The 20,686-nt window shown below is 38.4% G+C and overlaps 1 protein-coding gene across 2 annotated transcripts in view; it reads right to left on the bottom strand.

The window, feature by feature from the left end:
- Positions 1–20,686, bottom strand: part of KDM5A (lysine demethylase 5A) — a 98,341-nt gene that overhangs the window by 41,769 nt on the left and 35,886 nt on the right. For both annotated transcript variants that reach the window (XR_006709430.1, XM_045466120.1), the window contains exons 11-14: positions 16,202–16,383; positions 13,889–14,051; positions 12,225–12,344; positions 6,359–6,553 (exon numbers count right to left, since the gene is read on the bottom strand). Coding sequence is in view for 1 of the 2 variants with exons in the window: in XM_045466120.1 (XP_045322076.1) it covers positions 6,359–6,553; positions 12,225–12,344; positions 13,889–14,051; positions 16,202–16,383 (660 nt within the window). In the remaining variant the exon portion in view is untranslated. The remainder of the gene's footprint in view (positions 1–6,358; positions 6,554–12,224; positions 12,345–13,888; positions 14,052–16,201; positions 16,384–20,686) is intronic.

The raw sequence follows: 20,686 nt of genomic DNA, 5'->3' as shown, positions 1-20,686 counted from the left end.
TGCCCCATTAATGACATAGGTTAAACCTGAAATGGGACCATACCACAAGAACTTACTTCATGAGTCTCCACCAATGTATAAGCACACTTCAGAGATACTGTGGGTTTGGTTCCAGACCATGGCAATAAAACAACTATCACAACAGAACAAGTCAAATTTTCTGGTTTCTCAGCATATATATAAGTTATATTTACACCATACTGTAGTCCATTAAGCGTGCAATAGTATTGTGTCTGAAAAAGCAATGTACACACCTTAATTAAAAAATCCTTTGCTGCTAAAAAATGCTCAACATCATCTAAGCTTTTAGGAGGTTATAATCTTTTTGCTGATGGAGGGTCTTGCCTCGATGTTCATCAGACTGTTAACTGATCAGGGTGGTGGTTGCTTAAGATTGGAGTGGCCGTTATAATTTCTTAAAACAATGGAGTCACATCAATTGTCTCTTTCACGTGTGACTTCTCTTAGCATATGATGCTATTTGACAGCATGTTATTCACAATTAGGACTTCTTTCAAAATATGAGTCCATCCTCTCAAACACTGCCACTGCTTTATCCACTAAGTTTACATAATATTCTAAATCCTTTGTCGTCATTTCAATAATCTTCACAGCATCTTCACCAGGAGTAGATTCCATCTCCAGAAAACAATTTCTTTGCTCATCCATCAGAAGCAACTCCTCATCTGCTAAAGCCGTATCACAAGATTGCAGCAATTCAGTCACATCCTCAGGCTCCACTTCTGTGATTGTAGTTCTCTTGCTCTTTCCAACACGTCTACACTTTCTTCTCCACTGAGTTCTTGAAGCCCTAAAAGTCACTCCTGCCACAGCTGGAATCAACTTCTTCCAAACTTCTGTTCATGTTGATATTTGGACCTTGTTCCATGTATCACAGATGTTCTTAATAGTATCTAGAATGGTGAATCTTTTCCAGAAGATTTTCAATTTATTCTGCTTAGATCTATCAGAAGACTATTTATGGCAGCTGTAGCCTTACAAAATTTATTTCTTAAATATTAAGACCTGAAAGTTGAATTACTCCTTGATCCACAGGCTGCAGAATGGATGTTCTGTTAGCAAGCATGAAAACAACATCAATCTTGTTGGACATCTCCATCACAGCTTTCGGGTGGCCAGGCACATTGTCCATGAGCAGTCATATTTTGAAAGGAATCTTTTTTTTTTTCTCTGCACAGCAGGTCCAACAGTTAAACAGTTACTGGCTTAAAATTTCAGTAAACTGTTTGTAAATACATGTGCTGTCATCTGGATTTTGTTGTTCCAGTTATACAACACAGAGTAGATTTAGCACAATTCTTAAAGATTTATTTATTTTTTAATGTTTATTTTATTTCTCTTGAAAGAGAGAGAGAGAGAGAGAGCGTGTGAGCAGGGGAGGGACAGAGAAAGGAGACAGAGAATCCCAGGCAGGCTCCACATTGTCTGCACAGGAGCCCGATGCAGGGCTCAATCTCACCAGCTATAGGTGAAAACCAAGAGTCAGATGCTTAACTGACTGAGCCAGCCAGATGCCCCTAGCTGGACCCTGAGATTTTAGGATTGGTAAACGAGCAATGGCTTCAACTTAATGTCATCAGCTGTATTAGCCCCTAACAAGAGAGTCAGCCTGCCCTTTGAATCCAGGCATTGACTTCTCTCTAGCCATGAAAGTCCTAGATGGCATCTCCTTCCAATAGAAGGCAGTTTTGTCTACACCGAAAATCTATACTTAGTGTAGCCGCCTTCACTGATGACCTTGGCTACATCTTCTGGATAACTTGCTGCAGCTCTGTATCAGCATTTGCTGCTTCACCTTCCATTTTTGTGGTGTGTAGATGATTTCTTTCCTCAAACATCATGAACCAACCTCTGCTAGCTTCAAACTTCTGCAGCTTCCTCACAGCTCTCAGCATACATAAAACTTAGGAGTTAGGGCCTTGCTCTGGATTAGGCCTTGGCATAAGGAAATGTTGTGGCTGGTTCCATCTTCTATCCAGATCACTAAAACTTTCACTGTATCCTCAAAAAAGGCTATTTTGCTTTCTTACTGTTCATGTGTTCACTAGAGTAGCACTCTTAATTTACTTCAAGAACTTTTCCTTTGCATTCACAACCTGGCTAGCTGGCACAAGAAGCCTAGCTTTTGACCTACGTAGGATTCCCACATGCCTTCCTCACTAAGCTTAATAATTTCTAGCTTCTGATCCAAAGTGAGAGATGTGTAACTCTTCCTTCCACTTGAGCACTTAAAAGGCCGCTGTAATAGGGCTATTACTTGGCTTAACTTCAGTATTGTTGTAGCTCAAAGAATAAAGAGGAACAGAGAAATAGCTAGTTGGTAGAGCAGGCTCAACATTCACATTTATCGATTAAGTTCACCATTATAGGGGCACAGGTTGTGGCACCCCAAAACAATTACAGTTGTAACGTCAAAGATCACTCATAAAATGACCATAAAGAATATAATAATAATAATTAAAAAAAGCGTGACCAATTAAAATATGGGCAGAAGGGGTGACTGGGTGGATCAGCATCTGACTCTTGATTTGAGCTCAGGTCATGATCCCATAGTCGTGGGATCAAGCCCTGTGTGAAGCTCCATGCTGAGCACGGAAGCCTGTTTAACATTTTCTCTCTCCCTCTGTCCCTCTCCCCCACTTGCACTCTCTCTAAAATACAAAAATAAAAAATAAAAAAACAAAAATCAACAAAAATGGGCAAAAGACATTAACAGACATCTCTCCAAAGACATACATGATCGCTAACAGACACATGAAAAGATGCTCAACATCACTCTTCATCATAGAAATGCAAATCAAAACCACAATATAGTCTCATGCCTCTCAGAATGGCTAAAATCAAAACTATAAGAAACAACAAGTGTTGGCATGGATGTAGAGAAAGAGAAACCCTCATGCACTATTGGTAAGAATGCAAACTAGTGCAGCCACTGTGGAAAACAGTATGGAGGTTCCTCAAAAAATTAAAGTTAGAATTACCATATGATTCAGCAATTGCACTACTGGGTATTTACCCAAAGAATATGAAAACACTAATTTGAAAAGATATATGCACCACTGCGTTTATTACAGTATTCTTTACAATAGCCAAATTATGGATAAAAAAACGTGGTATATATACACAATGGAATATTATTCAGCCATTAAAAAGAACAAAAACCTGCCATTTGCAACAACATGGGTGGATCTAGAGAATATGCTAGTGAAATAAATCAGTCAGAAAAAGACAAATACCATCTGATTTCATTCATGTGTGGAACTGAAGAAACAAAACAAAGAAAAAAAAGACAAAAAAAAAAACCACAAAAAACAAAAAACCTCAGACTCTATTAAGGGAATTTCATTCTTTTTTTAAGTAAGCTCTACACCCAATGTGGGGATCAAACTCATGACCCTGAGTTCAAAAGTCATCCACTGTGCCAGCTAGATGCCCCAGACTCTATTAAATACAGAGAATAAACTGTTGGTTACAGAGGGGAGGTGGGTGGAGGGGATCAGTAAAATAGGTGAAGGGGATGAAGAGTACGTTTATGATGAGCCCTGACTAATGTATAGAATTTTTGAATCACTATATTGTACACCTAAAACTAATATAACATTGTATATTAATTATACCATAATTAAAAATGAAAAAATGAAATAAAATAAAATGAAAAAATTTGAAATATTTTGAGAATTACCAAATGTGACAGAGAGACATGAAGTGAGCAAATGCTGTTGGAAAAATGAGGCCAATAAATTTGATCAATGCAAGGTTGCCACAAACCTTCAATTTGTAAAAAACACAGTACCTGTGAAACTTCAAAAGATAGACATCAGGCAATGGGAAAGAAATCATTCTTTGTGGAAGGTGAGTTGACTGTATTTATGTGAGTCTATTTCTGGGTTCTCTGTTGTGTTCCATTGGTTGATTTGTCTGTTCTTTTGTAAATACCACATAGTCTTTATTACTACTCTAGCTTTATAGTAAGTATTTAATATTTTTATTTATTTTTTATGAGTATAGTTGACACATAGTGTACTTTAGTTTCAGGTGTACAATTTATAGTAAGTCTTGAAATCAGGTAGTGTTAGTCTTCTGAGTTTGTTCTTCTGCAATATTGACTTGGCTATTATGAGTCTTTTATCTCTCCAAATAAGTTTTAGAACCAATTTGTCAATATCCATAAAATAACTTGCTGGGATTTTGATAAGGATTTCACTGGATTTATAGGTAAGTTGGGAAGAACTGACATCTTGACAACACTGAGTCTTCCTATCCATGAACATGGAATATCTCTCCATTTACTAAACTCTTCTTTGATTTTGTTCATCAGAGTTTTGTAGTTTTCCTCCCTGTACATGTTCGGGGTACCTGGGTGGCTCAGTTGGTTAAGTGTCTGGCTCTTGGTTTCAGCTCAGGTCATGATCTCCCTGTTTCATGAATTCAAGCTCAGCTTCAAGCTCTCCACTGGGAGCTCTCTTAGGATTCTCTCTCTCTCCCTCTCTCTCTGCCCCTCCCTACTTGTACTCACTCGCTCTCAAAATAAACTTGCAAAAAAAAAAAAAGAAAGAAACTGGGGCGCCTGGGTGGCTCAGTCAGTTAAGCATCTGACTTTGGCTCAAGTCACGATTTTGCGGTTCATGAGTTCAAGCACCATGTCAGGCTCTGTGCTGACAGCTCAAAGCCTGGAGCCCACTTCAAGTTCTGTGTCTCCCTCTCTCTCTACCCCTCCCCTGCTCGCACTCTCTCTCTCAAAAATAAACATTAAAAAAAAAAAAAGAAAAAGAAACCTAAGTATTTCATTCTTGGAGGGTGCTAATATAAATGGTTAACTTAAAAAAAATGTTTTTTAATGTTTATTTGAGAGACAGTGTGCATGTGAGCACAGGGAAGGGCAGAGAGAGAAAGAGAGACAGAGAATCCTGTCAGCGCAAAGCCAGATGAGGGGTTTGATCCCACAAACCATGATATCATGACCTGAGTCGAAAACAAGGGTTGGAGGCCTCACCAACTTAGACACCCAGGTGCCCCAATGGTAATTTGTTTTTAATTTCAAATTAAAACGTTAGTTGAATTGGGGCGCCTGGGTGGCGCAGTTGGTTAAGCGTCCGACTTCAGCCAGGTCACGATCTCGCGGTCCGTGAGTTCGAGCCCCGCGTCAGGCTCTGGGCTGATGGCTCAGAGCCTGGAGCCTGTTTCCGATTCTGTGTCTCCCTCTCTCTCTGCCCCTCCCCCGTTCATGCTCTGTCTCTCTCTGTCCCAAAAAAAATAAATAAACGTTGAAAAAAAAAATTTTTTAAAACGTTAGTTGAATTTTTAAAAAATAGAGTTAGGAGCACCTGGGTGGCTCAGTCAATTAAGTGTCTGACTTTGGCTCAGGTCATGATCTAATGGTTCATGAGTTCAAGCCCTGCACTGGGCTCTGTGCTAACAGTGCAGAGCCTGCTTGGGATTCTCTCTCTCTTCCCCTTCCCCATTTGCTCTCTCTCTCAAAATAAATAAATAAACTAAAAAATTAAATTAAATTTTAAAAAAAGGTTTGGGGTGCCTGGGTGGCTCAGTCAGTTAAGCGTTTGACTCTTGATTTCAGTTCGGGTCACAATCTCATGGTTTGTGAGTTTAAGCTCCCATGCTGGGCTCTGTGCTGACAGCACAGAGTCTACTTAGGATTCTCTTTCCCTCTCTCTACCCCTCCCCTGCTCCTGCTCTCTCAAAAATAAATAAATAAATTCTAAAAAACAAAAGATTTAATTTACTACAAGCATTCAAAATCCTAACACTTGTTGGGGGTGGAGGGGGGTGGCGGTGGGAAGTGGATCTGGTCACCCTCTGCCCAGCCACCTCCATTATAAGGAAACTCCATCAAAAATTCAACTGGCTTCCAAACCAGGAAAAAAAAAATCCCAGCACTTGGTCATTCAGTACTTCCTACTCATTAAGTTGCTTAGAAAGAGGAAAGAAATAAAAACAAATCAATTTAGTCTGACAGTTGGAATCACCAGAAACACAACTTTTATTCAATTTCAAACCTCAAAGAAAAGGATTTGAACTTTATTTAAAGAAATAATACTATATGTAGAAGATTCTTATTTAAAGAAATAAATATATACCTAAAATTCTAGCTGATAGGATTCTATTTTTTTAATCTAGAAATGACATAAAGATTCCTAAAATTTTTCAATTTGAAGAACGCAAAATGGCAAGTATAAAAACATTACCTTCTCTAAACTTATGATTTTTGTGTTCAACTTCTAAAGGAATCAAAGATGAAAATGGATTCTTTCTACACATTCCATTTTTAGTATATTCCATGAGCAGTATTGAATACAGGGAATGTGCCAAGCAAACTCACCATTTGTACAACAGACTCCCTTAATCTTGTCTCTTCTTCAGTCATGAGAGTCAATTCTTTGCACACCATGGCAGCCAGGCCCACGTCTAAGCATTCTGGATCTGCTGCCATCTTGAAAATGAGTTCTTCATGTGAAAAGACACAATGGCGCCTTAACCGTCTGTAATGATTGACACACTGACGTCCAATGGGTAACTGTAAAACGACAAGTTTCTCAAATTAACTTACTTGCTTATAACATTTTCCAGAACAAAACCACTATTTAGCCTACAGATCCTCTCTTTTACAATGTAAAGAAGGCAGAATAACCAACTCCATTTGAAAATAAGAGGTAACTTAAATATTAAATCTTTATGGCCCAGCAGGAATTTCAAAGGTGTTCCCACAGAAAATTTCCATAATTTGAGATGCTAAGCCTCTACCCTAAGCTATTGACTTTCTACTCATTATGTACCAGAAGTACAAGTTCCTTGATATTTAAATGAGGTAGCAAACTTTTAGACCAGTCTAACATAAACTGCCTTTAAAGAAAAAAGAAAAGACATTCAGATTAAAAAGGGTTCAGTGGACATATTCAGCACAGAAGTTTCCATAGAACAAAAAGCAGAGATGTTATTAGAAGTTTGAAAAAGGGGCGCCTGGGTGGCGCAGTCAGTTAACCGTCTGACTTCAGCCAGGTCACGATCTCGCGGTCCGTGAGTTCGAGCCCCGCATCAGGCTCTGGGCTGATGGCTTGGAGCCTGGAGCCTGTTTCCGATTCTGTGTCTCCCTCTCTCTCTGCCCCTCCCCCGTTCATGCTCTGTCTCTCTCTGTCCCAAAAATAAATAAACGTTGAAAAAAAAAAAAATAAATTTAAAAAAAAAAAAATAAATAAATAAATAAATAAATAAAAAGAAGTTTGAAAAAGAAAAGCGGAGAAAAAAAGCACTACTTTAGCAATTCACATGGACTCACTCAATTTTTTGTAAGAACCAAAGCAAAAGATGATTTACATTTTAGCATCTAGAAATTATTTTAAAAACAATCAGTCTAGGGCACCTGGGTGGCTCAGTTAGTTAAGTGTCCAACTCCTGATTTCAGCTAGGTCATGATCTCACGGTTTGTGGGATCAAGACCCAGGTCGGGCTCTGTGTTGACAGTGTGGAGCCTGTTTGGGATTCTCTCTCTCTCTCTCTCTCTCTCTCTGCCCCTCCCCTGCTCACACATACACTCTCTCTCTCAAAATAAATAACTTAGGGATGCCTGGGTGGCTCAGTTGGTTAAATGTCCAACTTCAGCTCAGGTCATGAGTTCATGGGCTCATAAGTTCAAGCCCCACGTTAAGCTCTGTGCTTAACTCTGAGCTCTGAGCTCTGTGCTCAGAGAGCCTGGAGGCTGCTTTGGATTCTTCATCTCTCTCTCTGCCCCTCCCCCGCTCACGCTCTTTCTCTCTCAAAAATAAACATTAAAAAAAATTTTTAATAAATAACGTAAAAATAAATACATACATACATATACACATACATACATACATACATACAATCAGTCTGACCCAAAGAGAATTCAAAGTGAAGTCCTGAGATTATATACTTTATTCTCCCTACGTGAAATGATCACTTTTCATAAATCATCAGATTCCTTCTTTAAAATAAATACTGAAAATTTCTTTAACCATCAAGCTTTAAGCCAAATTGTGATACTAGTTATACTATACAGGCACTCCTTAGAGATATTGTGGGTTCAGTTCCTGACCACCATAATATGTGAATACCACAATAAAGTGAGTCAAGTGAATTTTTTGGTTTTCCAGTGCATTCGAAAGTTAGGTTTACACCATACAATATATATTTAGTGTGCAACAGCATTATGTCTAAAAAAAACAATGTACACACTTTACTTCAAAAATACTTTCTTGGGGGGATGAAAAAAAAATACTTTCTTGCTAAAAAATGCTAACCATCACCAGAACTTTCAACAAATCCTAATTACTCCATAGATCCCTGTAACATATAATGAAAAAGTTTGAAATATTGCCAGAATTACCAAAATGTGACATAGAGACATGAACAAATGCCATTGGAAAACTGGCACCAAGAGACTTGCTTGACACAGGGTTGCCACAAGCCCTCAATTTGTATTTAAAAAAAAAATGCAGTTGTGGAGTGCAATAAAGTGTGATGAAACATGTATGCCTGTACACACACACACACACACACACTCCTCCCATTCCTTTTCTCTCTCTTTTCTCTCTCTCTCCTTTCTCTCTCTCTTTCCCTCTCCCCCCCCCCCCCACTTGTATCCTCCTGTACAGTGGAAAAACTTGGGTGATTTAAATAGGGTTTTAGTTTATATTTGAAAACTAAGATATAAAAGAGAAAAAATTAAAAAATGGACCTTTAAGAACCTTTTAGAAATCACCTCCAGTTTAAGACAGGCAGAAGACAACGATAGGAATCATAGTTTAAGAATATAAGACTTGGGGCGCCTGGGTGGCACAGTCGGTTAAGCATCCGACTTCAGCCAGGTCACGATCTCGCGGTCCGTGAGTTCGAGCCCCGCGTCGGGCTCTGGGCTGATGGCTCAGAGCCTGGAGCCTGTTTCCGATTCTGTGTCTCCCTCTCTCTCTGCCCCTCCCCCGTTCATGCTCTGTCTCTCTCTGTCCCAAAAATAAAAATAAACGTTGAAAAAAAAAAAATTTAAAAAAAAAAAAAAAAAAAAAGAATATAAGACTATCTCTGAATCAAGTAATATTTCCATACTCTTCTAAAGAAACCATCTTTCCCAAGAAAACAATTATACTGAACTTATGATTAGCAATTATTTTGTCTATTAACAATCTACAAGTCTTTCATTTCTTAATTCATAAATATTTACTTTTTAAACATTTCTGATACAACTTATTAACAATGGCAAGAAGATATGCAGATCTTAATTATTACAATCTGTAAAGAAGCCACATAAAACACAACTGATTATCTATTGTGGCTTATAAAACTTAATACCATCACTTTATTCCAAATCTAAAGCTGCTAAAACATTTCATTTCTATGGGCAGAAGACACGAATAGACACTTTTCCAAAGAAGACATGCAGATGGTAGACACATTAAAAGATGATCAACATTGCTCATCATCACGGAAATACAAATCAAAACCACAATGAGATACCACCTCACACCAGTCAGAGTGGCTAAAATTAACTCAGGAAACAACAGACGTTGGCAAGGATGTGGAGAAAGAGGAATCCTCTTGCATTGTTAGTGAGAATGCAAACTGGTGCAGCCGCTCTGGAAAACAGTGTGGAGGTTCCTCAAAAGAGTAAAAATAGAACTACCCTATGACCCACCAATAGCACTAATAGGAATTTATTCAAAGGATACAGGAGTGCTGATTCAAAGGAGCACATGCACCACAATGTTTATAGCAGCGCTTTCAACAATAGTCAAATTATGGAAAGAGCCCAAATGTCCATCAAACGATGAATGGATAAAGACAATGTGGTATATATATACAATGGAGTATTACTCAGTAATCAAAAAGAATGAAATCTTGCCATTTGCACCTACGTGGATGGAACTGGAGTGTATTATGCTCAGTGAAATAAGTCAGTCAGAGACAGACAGAGACAGAGCCAAACCATAAGAGACTCTTAAATACAGAGAACAAACTAAGGGTTGATGGGGGTAGGGAAAATGGGTGATGGGCATTGAGGAGGGCACTTGCTGGGATGAGCATTGAGTGTTGTATATAAGTGATGAATCACGGGGATCTATTCCTGAAGCCAGGACTACACTGTATGTTAGCTAACTTGACAATAAAAAAAAAAATTTCCCATTTCTATCACACCCTTCTTCTACAGAGTTTCAAGGACTTTTACATACATCATCTCACTTATTTGAAGTTATTAAGCAAATCTTAGCATCTTTATATACCATGTGAAAAACTTAGGCCCAGTGAAATTAAAAGAGCTGCTCAAGGCCAAACATCAATAACAGTGAAAACATTAAAGGCAGAAACCATCTTTAATTTGTTTCTGAATTACCTCTATTTCCTATCCTACATCTAGCCAAGAAACAAGTAAATCATAAAGTTAATAAATGTTAGTTAAATTAAAAAAAAAAAATAGAGCTTGGGGAGCCTGGTTGGCTCAGTCGATTAAGTGTCCAACTTTGGCTCAGGTCATGATTTCATGGTTCATGAGTTCAAGCCCTGTATCAGGCTCTATGCAAACAGTGCAAAAAGCCTGCTTGGGATTCTTTCTCTCTTCCTCTCTCTCTACCCCTTCCCCACTTGCTCTATGTCTCTCTCAAAATAAATCAACTTAAAAACAAAAACAGAGTTGAAACCCAAGGAAAAGTCCTAAGCTCGAACTTGCTCATACTGCTCCTTAAGCCTAATAATGTTTAAAATTACTAGATCAAATAAGATTACTCATGTCATCCGTTAACCAAGGAAACAAAAATGATTCACTATGAAATTTAATAAATTAAGGTGGCTACAGAAAACATAAGACCCAATATTACAAAAAAACACCTCCCCAAGGGGCGCCTGGGTGGCTCAGTCAGTTAAGCATCCTACTCATCTTATGACTGTTAAGATTGAGCCCCGTGATGGGCTCTGCACTGACAGCACAGAGCCTGCTTGAGATTCTCTCTCTCCCTGCACCTCCCCAGCTAGTACACATGCATGCACTCCCTCTCTTTCTCAAAATAAATAAACATTAAAAAAAAGATACTTAAAAAAATATATATATATATCTCCCCAAATGTTGAGAGACAGAAAAGCGTCACTAAAGGAAAAACAAAGTCAAAGAGTGTATCATAAATTTGCAGTCTTTTCCCAACCAACGTGACATAATCATATCTAATTACTTTTTGGTATCTACCTCATACAAAAAAGCAAAAGAGAAATCACTGGCATTATCATTTAAACAAAAGTGTATCAACAGAGATCCCAATATCATAGTAACTTTTTAAAATAAATTTTTTAAAAGGAATAAAAAAACAAAATGGCAGGAAGAGTAAAATCAACTAATTGTCTATAAAAAGGAAAATAATAAAGGGATATTTTAAAAATCTGAGCTAAATATTGGAAAATATGGGTAAAATTCTTTTATTTTTAATTTTGTGATGTTTATTTATTTTTGAGAAAGAGAGAGTATAGTGGTGGGGGGAGGGGGGACAGACAGAGAGGGAGACACAGAATTTCAAGCAGGCTCCAGGCTCTGAGCTGTCAGCACAGAGCCTGACACGGGGCTCAAACTCACGGGCTTCAAGACCACGATCTGAGCCGACAGTTGGACGCTTAACCGACTGAGCCACCCAGATGCCCCGGTAAAATTAATTCTTAAAAAGATCTGGTTGTAGGGGAACCTACATGGCTCAGACGGTTAAGCCTCCAACTTCCGCTCGTGAGTTCAAGCCCCACATTGGGTTCCCTGCTGTTGGCACGGAGCCCAGAGCCTGCTTAGGATCCTCTGTCTCCCTCTCTCTCTACCCCTCCCTGGCTCTAGTGCACATGTACTCTCCCTAAAATAAATAAACGTTTAAAAAAAAAAAAAAAGGTCTGGTTGTCATTATAAAATCCATAAGTTGCTCAGATAAAGCAAAGACTAGAGGAACCATATTCTCTCAGAAAAGAAAGATTCAAAAAATATCAACTGTTCATTTAAAATTCAAACAGAATGGGGAAACTAATGGATAAGAACTATAAAATCTTCCAAATAAAAAGTGTAATGGAAACTGAACTTTCTAAATTATAACAGCCACTCTACTCTCTACTGAAATATTCATTAATCCTCCCCTCCCCAGCTAAGCAAATATGGCAACTAAGATGCATTTTCCAGGGGTGTTAGTAGACGTACAACAGCTACTTGCTATAGAACAGACCCAGTCAGCAGTACAGAAGTTCACAGCTTCAGCAAAGTTGTAGCCCTGGTTAAATCCAGAATGATAGGCACGAGGAAACGTCACAACAAACTCTCCAGCACACTGATTGGTCCTGTACACCTAAATGCAAAGTGGGAACAGGGATATAAAACAAAACAAAATAAAAACAACAAAAAAGGGGAACAGATTTTATCAGTCACTTTCAGCAGCACTTTCTAAAATTAAAAACAGTAAAGCATTCATTTACACCTATCAGAAGACAATATCAGGGTTTAAAAAGGAGCCCGAGGGGTACCTGGGTGGCTCAGTCGGTTAAGTGTCTGACTTCAGCTCAGGTCATGATCTCACGGTTCGTGGGTTCAAGCCCCACATCAGGTTCTGTGCTGACAGCTCAGAGCCTGTAGCCTAATTCAGATTCTGTGTCTCCTTCTCTCTCTGTCCCTCCCCCGCCCATGCTCTGTTTCTCTCTCTCTCTACCAAAAATAATTAAAAAAAAAAAAAAAGCAGCAGCCAGAACTCTACCTTCTTAAAATAGTCCCTGATAACAAATTTTAATAATTCATAAAAAGAAAGTATGAGACAAATTTTCAAAGAGAAATGTTACTCACTGAACTACTAGTTTCTGAAACTTGACAAAATTTTTACAAATAAGAGATTTTTTCTTTTACTCCTTTTATCCTTGTGTTGTCAATCATGGTAAAGGATGGAATTTCCTCCTACTCTTGGATAACTTTTTGGAAATTAACTAATTAGTTCATACGTAATATGGAAATATCCCCAAAATCAGTTTTCCTGAATCCCACTTAGTTTTATAATAATACCATATGTCTTTAGAAAAGTCCCAGATTTGGGGCACCTGGGTGGCTCAGCTCAGTTAAGCATCTGACCTCGGCTAAAGTCATGATCTCACAGCTCATGAGTTCGAGCCCCATGTCGGGCTCTATGCTGATAGCTCAGAGACTGGAGCCTGCTTTAGATTCTCCGTCTCCCTTTCTCTCTGCCCCTTCCCTGCTTGCGCTCCTATCTCTCTCTCTCAAAAATAAACCTTAAAAAAAAAAAAAGTCTCAGATTCTAATACACATTCACTCTTCAAAGACAAACTAACACTACTATTACTCAAACTACTTTCTCATTAAGGGTGTGATGAATATTTGAATATATACAGCAAATCTGTATATATTTATACTTTATCAGGTATTAGTGGCTTAAATTTAATAATCATTATCAAAACCAAGTTGAAAAGTAAAAAATGTATCCATAGTATATTTCATCATTGCATATAAAAAGAGGCTGTGAAATCTTTACATGAAAAATGATCTCCAAAGGATAGACATTAGTTATTACAACTATCACTTAAAATACTTACACTTTGACTAAACAAGGTTAATAAGGAATACAAGATTTTTGTTAAGACCAGGACATAACGGTTTACTGAAAACAGAAGACTATTTTCATAGGTAGTTATACATAAAATATGATGAATACTTTAAAACACCTCTTAACCAAAAAAATGTTCTTCCCTTCAGAATATAAATTCTAATTTGGCTAGAAAATGACATGATCTTTTGCTTCCAGTTACAAAACAAAGCATATGTTGTGATTCTAATAAAAAGCAAACATAAATTTAAAGTAAAAATACTAAAAGGAGACCCGAAAAGACTCACAGGCACACCATGCTCCATCAGTACATTGGGATTCATGATGGTGACTAACTGATGCAGGAGATCAGGCTGGGATTCAAATAACTCAGGGGCCAGCTCCCTCATCACCTCCTCCAGTTGTTCTGCAGCATGAGATGGCACACCATACCAGGTCTTTGGTTCCCCCCTAGCAAAAGAAACAACTGTTTAACTAGGTGAGCATGGTACCAATGAGGCCAGGGTCTCTCATGCAAATCCACTAATTTATAATTAATTTTGTTTGTCCCATGGTCATAAATTATATACCCTGAATCCTGGCAAACCAACTCATAAATCTATTGTTTGATGAGCTATTGTTCATAAAGAAGGTAAGGCAAGAGTATATAAATAGGCAGGCACATACTTATCACTACTATTAGAAAAGCAATTCAAAGCACATGAACTCTTTAAGGTGGATCAACAAATAGTATTTCAAACAGGAAAGATCCTATCTGAAAAACCAACATCATTCTAAAGGATACTGACATGGTACCTTGATTTCAAGTCCACGGGACATTCCAATTATCCCCACAACGACCAAAGTCAAAGTCAGTACTCTCTAGACTACTTTTACATAACTTCATTAAGTTGATTTACTATCCAACAAAATAAGGCAAAGCTGGAAATTGTTGAAAACTTAAAGAATTCTATCTATAAATCTTAAGGACCAAACTGGCCCCATTAATGTACCAGACTTTAGCGGACTAGAGTTCATTTATAATACTAAATTGTACTCCTAGGAAATGGATTTAATGGGTCATACTATATTTATAAAATAGCTGCATTTCCTAATCCTAATACAATCCACAGTGCTGTCTCTAACAGAACTTACAATAATCATGAGAATGTTCTATAGCTGTGCTAAGCAATACATACAGCCCTAGTCACCTGTGACCATAAAGCACTTGAAATATGTTTCCTATAACTGAGGAATTACATTTTTAATTGTATCTTAATTAAAAAAAGATTGTTTTTAATGTTTATTTATTTTTGGGAGAGAGACAGAGGATGAGTCAAGGAGGGGCAGAGAGAGGAGACACAGAATCTGAAGCAGGCTCCAGGCTCTGAGCTGTCAGCACAGAGCCCGATGCGGGGCTCGAACTCATGAACCAAACCGCAAGATCGTGACCTGAGCTGAAGTCAGATGCTTACCCAACTGAGCCACCCAGGTGCCCCATTCTTAACAAATTTAAATAGCCACATTTAGCTAGCAGTTACCATATTAAACAGCACTGTGATAAAGCAGAGAAATACAATCACTATAGTTTTCCACTGCAAAGAGTGATTTGAGTAGTATCTTCCAAATGGAGAAAAAAACATCATATAGTTGATACCATAATAATGGACAAGGAACTGGGCAAGTAAATAAAAGCTATGGGGGAGATACAAAAAAATTCAGCCAACAAATTTAATGAATACACATGTAACAGGCATTTTTTGGGAAAATGTTATCAAAAAGAAAAAAAATCACTTGATAATTTCCAATACTGAAGGTTTAGTCAGATCTTAATTATATACACGCTTTGAACATTCTACCTTGAATATCAAAAGATACACCAAGTAATTTTCATGTACACCAAATAAGTATCATTTGGTCTAAAACTCTAGGCTCTGAGGGCACCTGGGTGGCTCAGCTGGTTAAGCATCCTACTTCGGCTCACGTCATGATCTCACAGTTAATGAGTTCAAGCCCCGGATCAGGCTCTGCGCTGACAGTGTGGAGCCTGCCTGGGATTTTCTCTCCCTCTGCCCCTCCCCTGCTCATGCACATGCTTGCTCTCTCTCTCTCCTCTCCCTCTCTCTCTCAAAAATAAATAGTTTAAAAATAAAAATAAAAAAATAAAACTCTAGGGGCGCCTGGGTGGCGCAGTCGGTTAAGCGTCCGACTTCAGCCAGGTCACGATCTCGCGGTCCGTGAGTTCGAGCCCCGCGTCGGGCTCTGGGCTGATGGCTCAGAGCCTGGAGCCTGTTTCCGATTCTGTGTCTCCCTCTCTCTCTGCCCCTCCCCCATTCATGCTCTGTCTCAAAAAAAAATAAATAAAATGTTAAAAAAAAAAAAAATTTAAAAAAAATAAAATAAAAAAAATAAATAAATAAAACTCTAGGCTCTGCTGCATGCACATATTTTAAAAGGGAAGGTACCTGAGATATACATATCCTTAGACCTCTACACTTCTCAATATGTTACGCTACTTTGGATAGGAAATACTTTTAAATTCAGCTCTTACTAACATATCACCTAATACTATATCACACCTTTAAAAAGGTTACTAAACATATAACAAAGATCATATATACCAGTGTAAGTAGTTGATGGAATAACTCCAGTGATCTTCAATGTGCCAGCAGAAAGAAGAAAAACACATTCCCACATAGAGCCATGGCACTTTCATACCAGAGATGTCTACATTAATGTGTGCAAGAACAGACTGCTCTAGGACAGGCATATTATTCAAATTCCAACCAGAAAGTGCATACTCCTATAAAGAAAAAAAAAAGATGTAAATGAAAGATCAGAAATGACACGTGCCCAATAGAAATTTCAAGGGAGTCTTTTAAAATTAGGTAAAAACTGTATATAATATTTATAATAATCTAGTCCATAGAATCGTGCTCTTTGCTCTCTGCAACATGTAACTCATATACCTATTCAATCCTGTCTCCTGTCTAGCTGGCATTTAGATTTCCCTTTAGTTATTTCAGATACCTCTGGTTTATTCTGAAGCATATAAGCAATTTTTTTTACTACTCCTCCCTCAAATAAACTACTATAAAATTATGTGAGACTTGGGGCGCCTGGGTGGCGCAGTCGGTTAAGCGTCCGACTTCAGCCAGGTCACGATCTCGCGGTCCGTGAGTTCGAGCCCCGCGTCAGGCTCTGGGCTGACGGCTCGGAGCCTGGAGCCTGTTTCCGATTCTGTGTCTCCCTCTCTCTCTGCCCCTCCCCCGTTCATGCTCTGTCTCTCTCTGTCCCAAAAATAAATAAACGTTGAAAAAAAAAAAAAAAAATTATGTGAGACTCATTTTAATAGGACAGTATTATATTTCTATTTTATCCCTAGTAGTATAACTTCCCCAAATATTTATAGCATGGTGCCAGATATTGTGAAAACAGAATACTACGATATGTAATCCTGCATTTATGCCAACAGCAAAGACTAAGATGACACAGAAAGTCACCATTACCACCCCCACTAGCAACTCACCTAGAAATACTGGATAAATTATAATAATGAAAACATTTGTTTCATAGATGAACTCAAAGGAAAAAAGAATTTCCAGTTTCCAGAAACAAAGAAAAAGGAAAGAAAGGCAGAATGAAAAAGGAAAGCTACTGAGTTTTCATAGAGGCTTCTCTGGATATAAGGGCTGGACACTGAGTTTCAAAAGCCTACCCTGAAACCATTATGAAGCCTTAAAGTGCTTATCATCCTTGCTGGGAGCAGTTCTCAAAGTGGCGTCCAGGGAACCCAGAACTATTTCCGGGACTATGCAGTCAAACTATGCTCATAGGAACTGTTAAGATGTTATTTGCCTTTTTACACTCATTCTTACAGGGATGTAGTGTGAATTTTCCAGAGGATACATGATATGTAACATCACAACAGACTGAATGCACAAAGAAGAAAGTGAACCCAGCTGCCTTCTATCAGGTAGTCGAAAACTGCTAAACGTGGATGCCAGGTACTGAGGGAAGGAGGAAAGTTCATTATTATGTGCACTTTCCACAATACAGAGTTGAAAAAATAAAACCCTCAAAGTAAGAGCTTTAATAGCCAATGACAAAGCTGAAGACAGAATGTGTCAACTAGAAGTCAGATTTGAGGATATCATCCACATTGTAGCACAAAAAAATGGAAACTATAAATATGTAGTTAAGAGTCACAGAGGACAAAATAAGAAAGTCCATCATAGGTTTCAGTAGGAATTCCATGCAAACTGGTGCAGCCACTCGGGAAAACAGTGTGGAGGTTCCTCAGAAAATTAAAAATAGATCTACCCTATGATCCAGCAATAGCACTACTAGGAATTTACCCAGGGGATACAGGAGTGCTGATGCATAGGGGCACTTGTACCCCAATGTTTATTTATAACAGCACTTTCAACAATAGCCAAATTATGGAAAAAGCCTAAATGTCCATCAACTGATGAATGGATAAAGATGTGGTTTATATACACAATGGAATACTACTTGGCAATGAGAAAGAATGAAATCTGGCCATTTGTAGCAACGTGGATGGAACAGGAGAGTATTAAGCTAAGTGAAATAAGTCAGGCAGAGAAAGACAGATACCATTATGTTTTCACTCATATGTGGATCCCGAGAAACTTAACAGAAGACCATGGGGGAGAGGAAGAGAGGGAAAAAAAAAGGTACATAGAGGGAAGGAGGCAAACCATAAGAGACTCTTAAATACTGTGAACAAACTGAAGGTTGATGGGGCGTGGGAGAGACGGGAAACGGGGTGATGGGCATTGAGGAGGGCACCTGTTGGGATGAGCACGGGGTGTTGTATGGAAACCAACTTGACAATAAATTATATTTAATATTAAAAAAATAAGTAGGAATGCCATTAAAAAATAGTAAAGAAATAGGGGCGCCTGGGTGGCTCAGTCGGTTAAGCATCCAACTTTGGCTCAGGTCATAATCTCGCAGTTTGTGAGTTCAAGTCCCATGTCAGGCTCTGTGCTGATAGCTTGGAGCCTGGAGCCTGCTTCAGATTCTGTGTCTCCTCCTCTCTGCCCCTCCCATTCTCATGCTCTGTCTCTCCATGTCTTTCAATAATAAACGTTAAAAAAAATTAAAAACAAAGAAATAGTAATGAAATATGATTCATACCCTCAATATGCTTTTTAAAAAAGGTTTTCAAAAAATACTATTCAATATGTTTTTTAGTTGGTTGGTCAGCTGGTTGTGTGAAAACATAATCAATCTAGTTGAAGAGGTAAGACCTACATACAAAAAGTTTCAAGACAACAGTATACACATGAAACTCCAAACACAAATAAAAAAGTAAATTCTTCAGTTCTTCAGAGGACAATAGTAATTAGTGTGGGTTTGCATCATTAAGAAAACTTTTTTTTTTTAATATTAATGTTTATTTATTTTTGAGACCGACACAGAGAGAGACTGAGTGTGAGCAAGGGAGGGGCAGAGAGAGAGGGAGACACAGAATCTGAAGCAGGCTCCAGGCTCCAAACTGTCAGCACAGAGCCTCATGCAGGGCTCAAACTCGTGAACCGCGAGATCTTGAGCTGAGCCGAAGTCAGAGGCTCAATCGACTGAGCCACCTAGGCACCCCAGGAAAACTTTATAGAAAAGAAGAACCTGAGTAAAGCTTAGAAAAATAGATAAGATGTGACAATGAATGACAGAAAGACAGAATATATACTATCCTGGCTGGTGAAGGGGAAGACTAAAATTAGTCATACTCAGAAACACAGGAAATAAGACTAGAAAAGAAGAATGGACCTTTAACCTTAAATTAAGAAGCTTGGGTTTTATCCTATATTCAGAAAAGAAATAAAACAGAATCAGAAAAATGAAACAGTATAAACATAGTATCTTAAATATTTTTAAACTTTTGTTTATGGAAAGTTTGAAACATAAACAAAAGTAGACAGAACTGCATAATGAACTCCAGAAGACCTCTCAACCTTAACGTGTTAAGTAAAAGCAATATATTTAAATTTTTTTAACGTTTATTTATTTTTGAAACAGAGAGACAGAGCATGAACAGGGGAGGGTCAGAGAGAGAGAGGGAGACACAGAATCTGAAACAGGCTCCAGGCTCTGAGCTGTCAGCACAGAGCCCAACGCAGGGCTTGAACTCATGAACCGCAAGATCATGACCTGAGCCGAAGTCGGACGCTTAACCGACTGAGCCACCCAGGCGCCCCAAAGCAATATATTTAAAATGACTGCAGAGAGAAGCAGTAAGCAGAAAATCTGGTTAACATAACAGGCCTAAGACTACTATTCTTCAAAAAGCCTACTTAAAGTTCTCTTGGCTGGTATGTGGAAACTTACATGGCAAACAGCTCCCTACACTAATAAAAAGAGTGATTTATGATGCCTAGATCATACAATGTGGTTTATGTACACTTGCTTTCCTTCTGGGAGTTTGGGAGTTTATAGTATGTGTTAAGCAGAGGATGCCCAGGTCACCAGCCTCCAATAAAAACCTTGAGTTGGGTCACTAATGAGCTTCCCTGGTAGGCAATACTTCCTACACATTGTCAATTTGATACTAGTGCCTTCTATGTAACTCCATTAGGAGGACTCTTGGACGCTTCTACCTGGTTTTCTCTGGATTTGGGCCATGCATCTTTACCCTTTGCTGATTTTGCTTTGTATTCTTTCACTATAGTAATCATAGCCATGAGTCCTCCCAGAAAAATCACTGAACCTGGAGATGGTCTTGGGGACTCCAAACACAAGTGGTCATTATTTAAGATTATGACAATCATCCCAACATGATGTGACAGGACCTAGACAAAGATGGTAGTAGTGGGTATGAAAAGAGGCCAGTCCTACAGAAAATAATGAAAAATGAACTAACAGGATTTAGTCAATGACTTAATATGGAGCCAAGGACAAGAAGAAAAAAATGTTCCCAAGGTTTCAAGTTCTGTGCCTATTTTTATTCCTTAGAAGCCCTGTTGGTAGAGCACATTGTATTCATAAGACAATATATTAACTTCAGAAGTACTTCTCCAGTAAACTAGGACTCCAGAGAAATATGCTATCAGATACCAAGAGCTATCTCATGCAGAAGTTCA

This window comes from Leopardus geoffroyi, chromosome B4 (assembly GCF_018350155.1).
Source record: "Leopardus geoffroyi isolate Oge1 chromosome B4, O.geoffroyi_Oge1_pat1.0, whole genome shotgun sequence".
Classification (NCBI taxonomy): Eukaryota; Metazoa; Chordata; class Mammalia; order Carnivora; family Felidae; genus Leopardus; species Leopardus geoffroyi.
The sequence above is the reverse complement of the archived record's forward strand: the minus strand, read 5'-3'. Positions and strand labels throughout refer to the sequence as shown.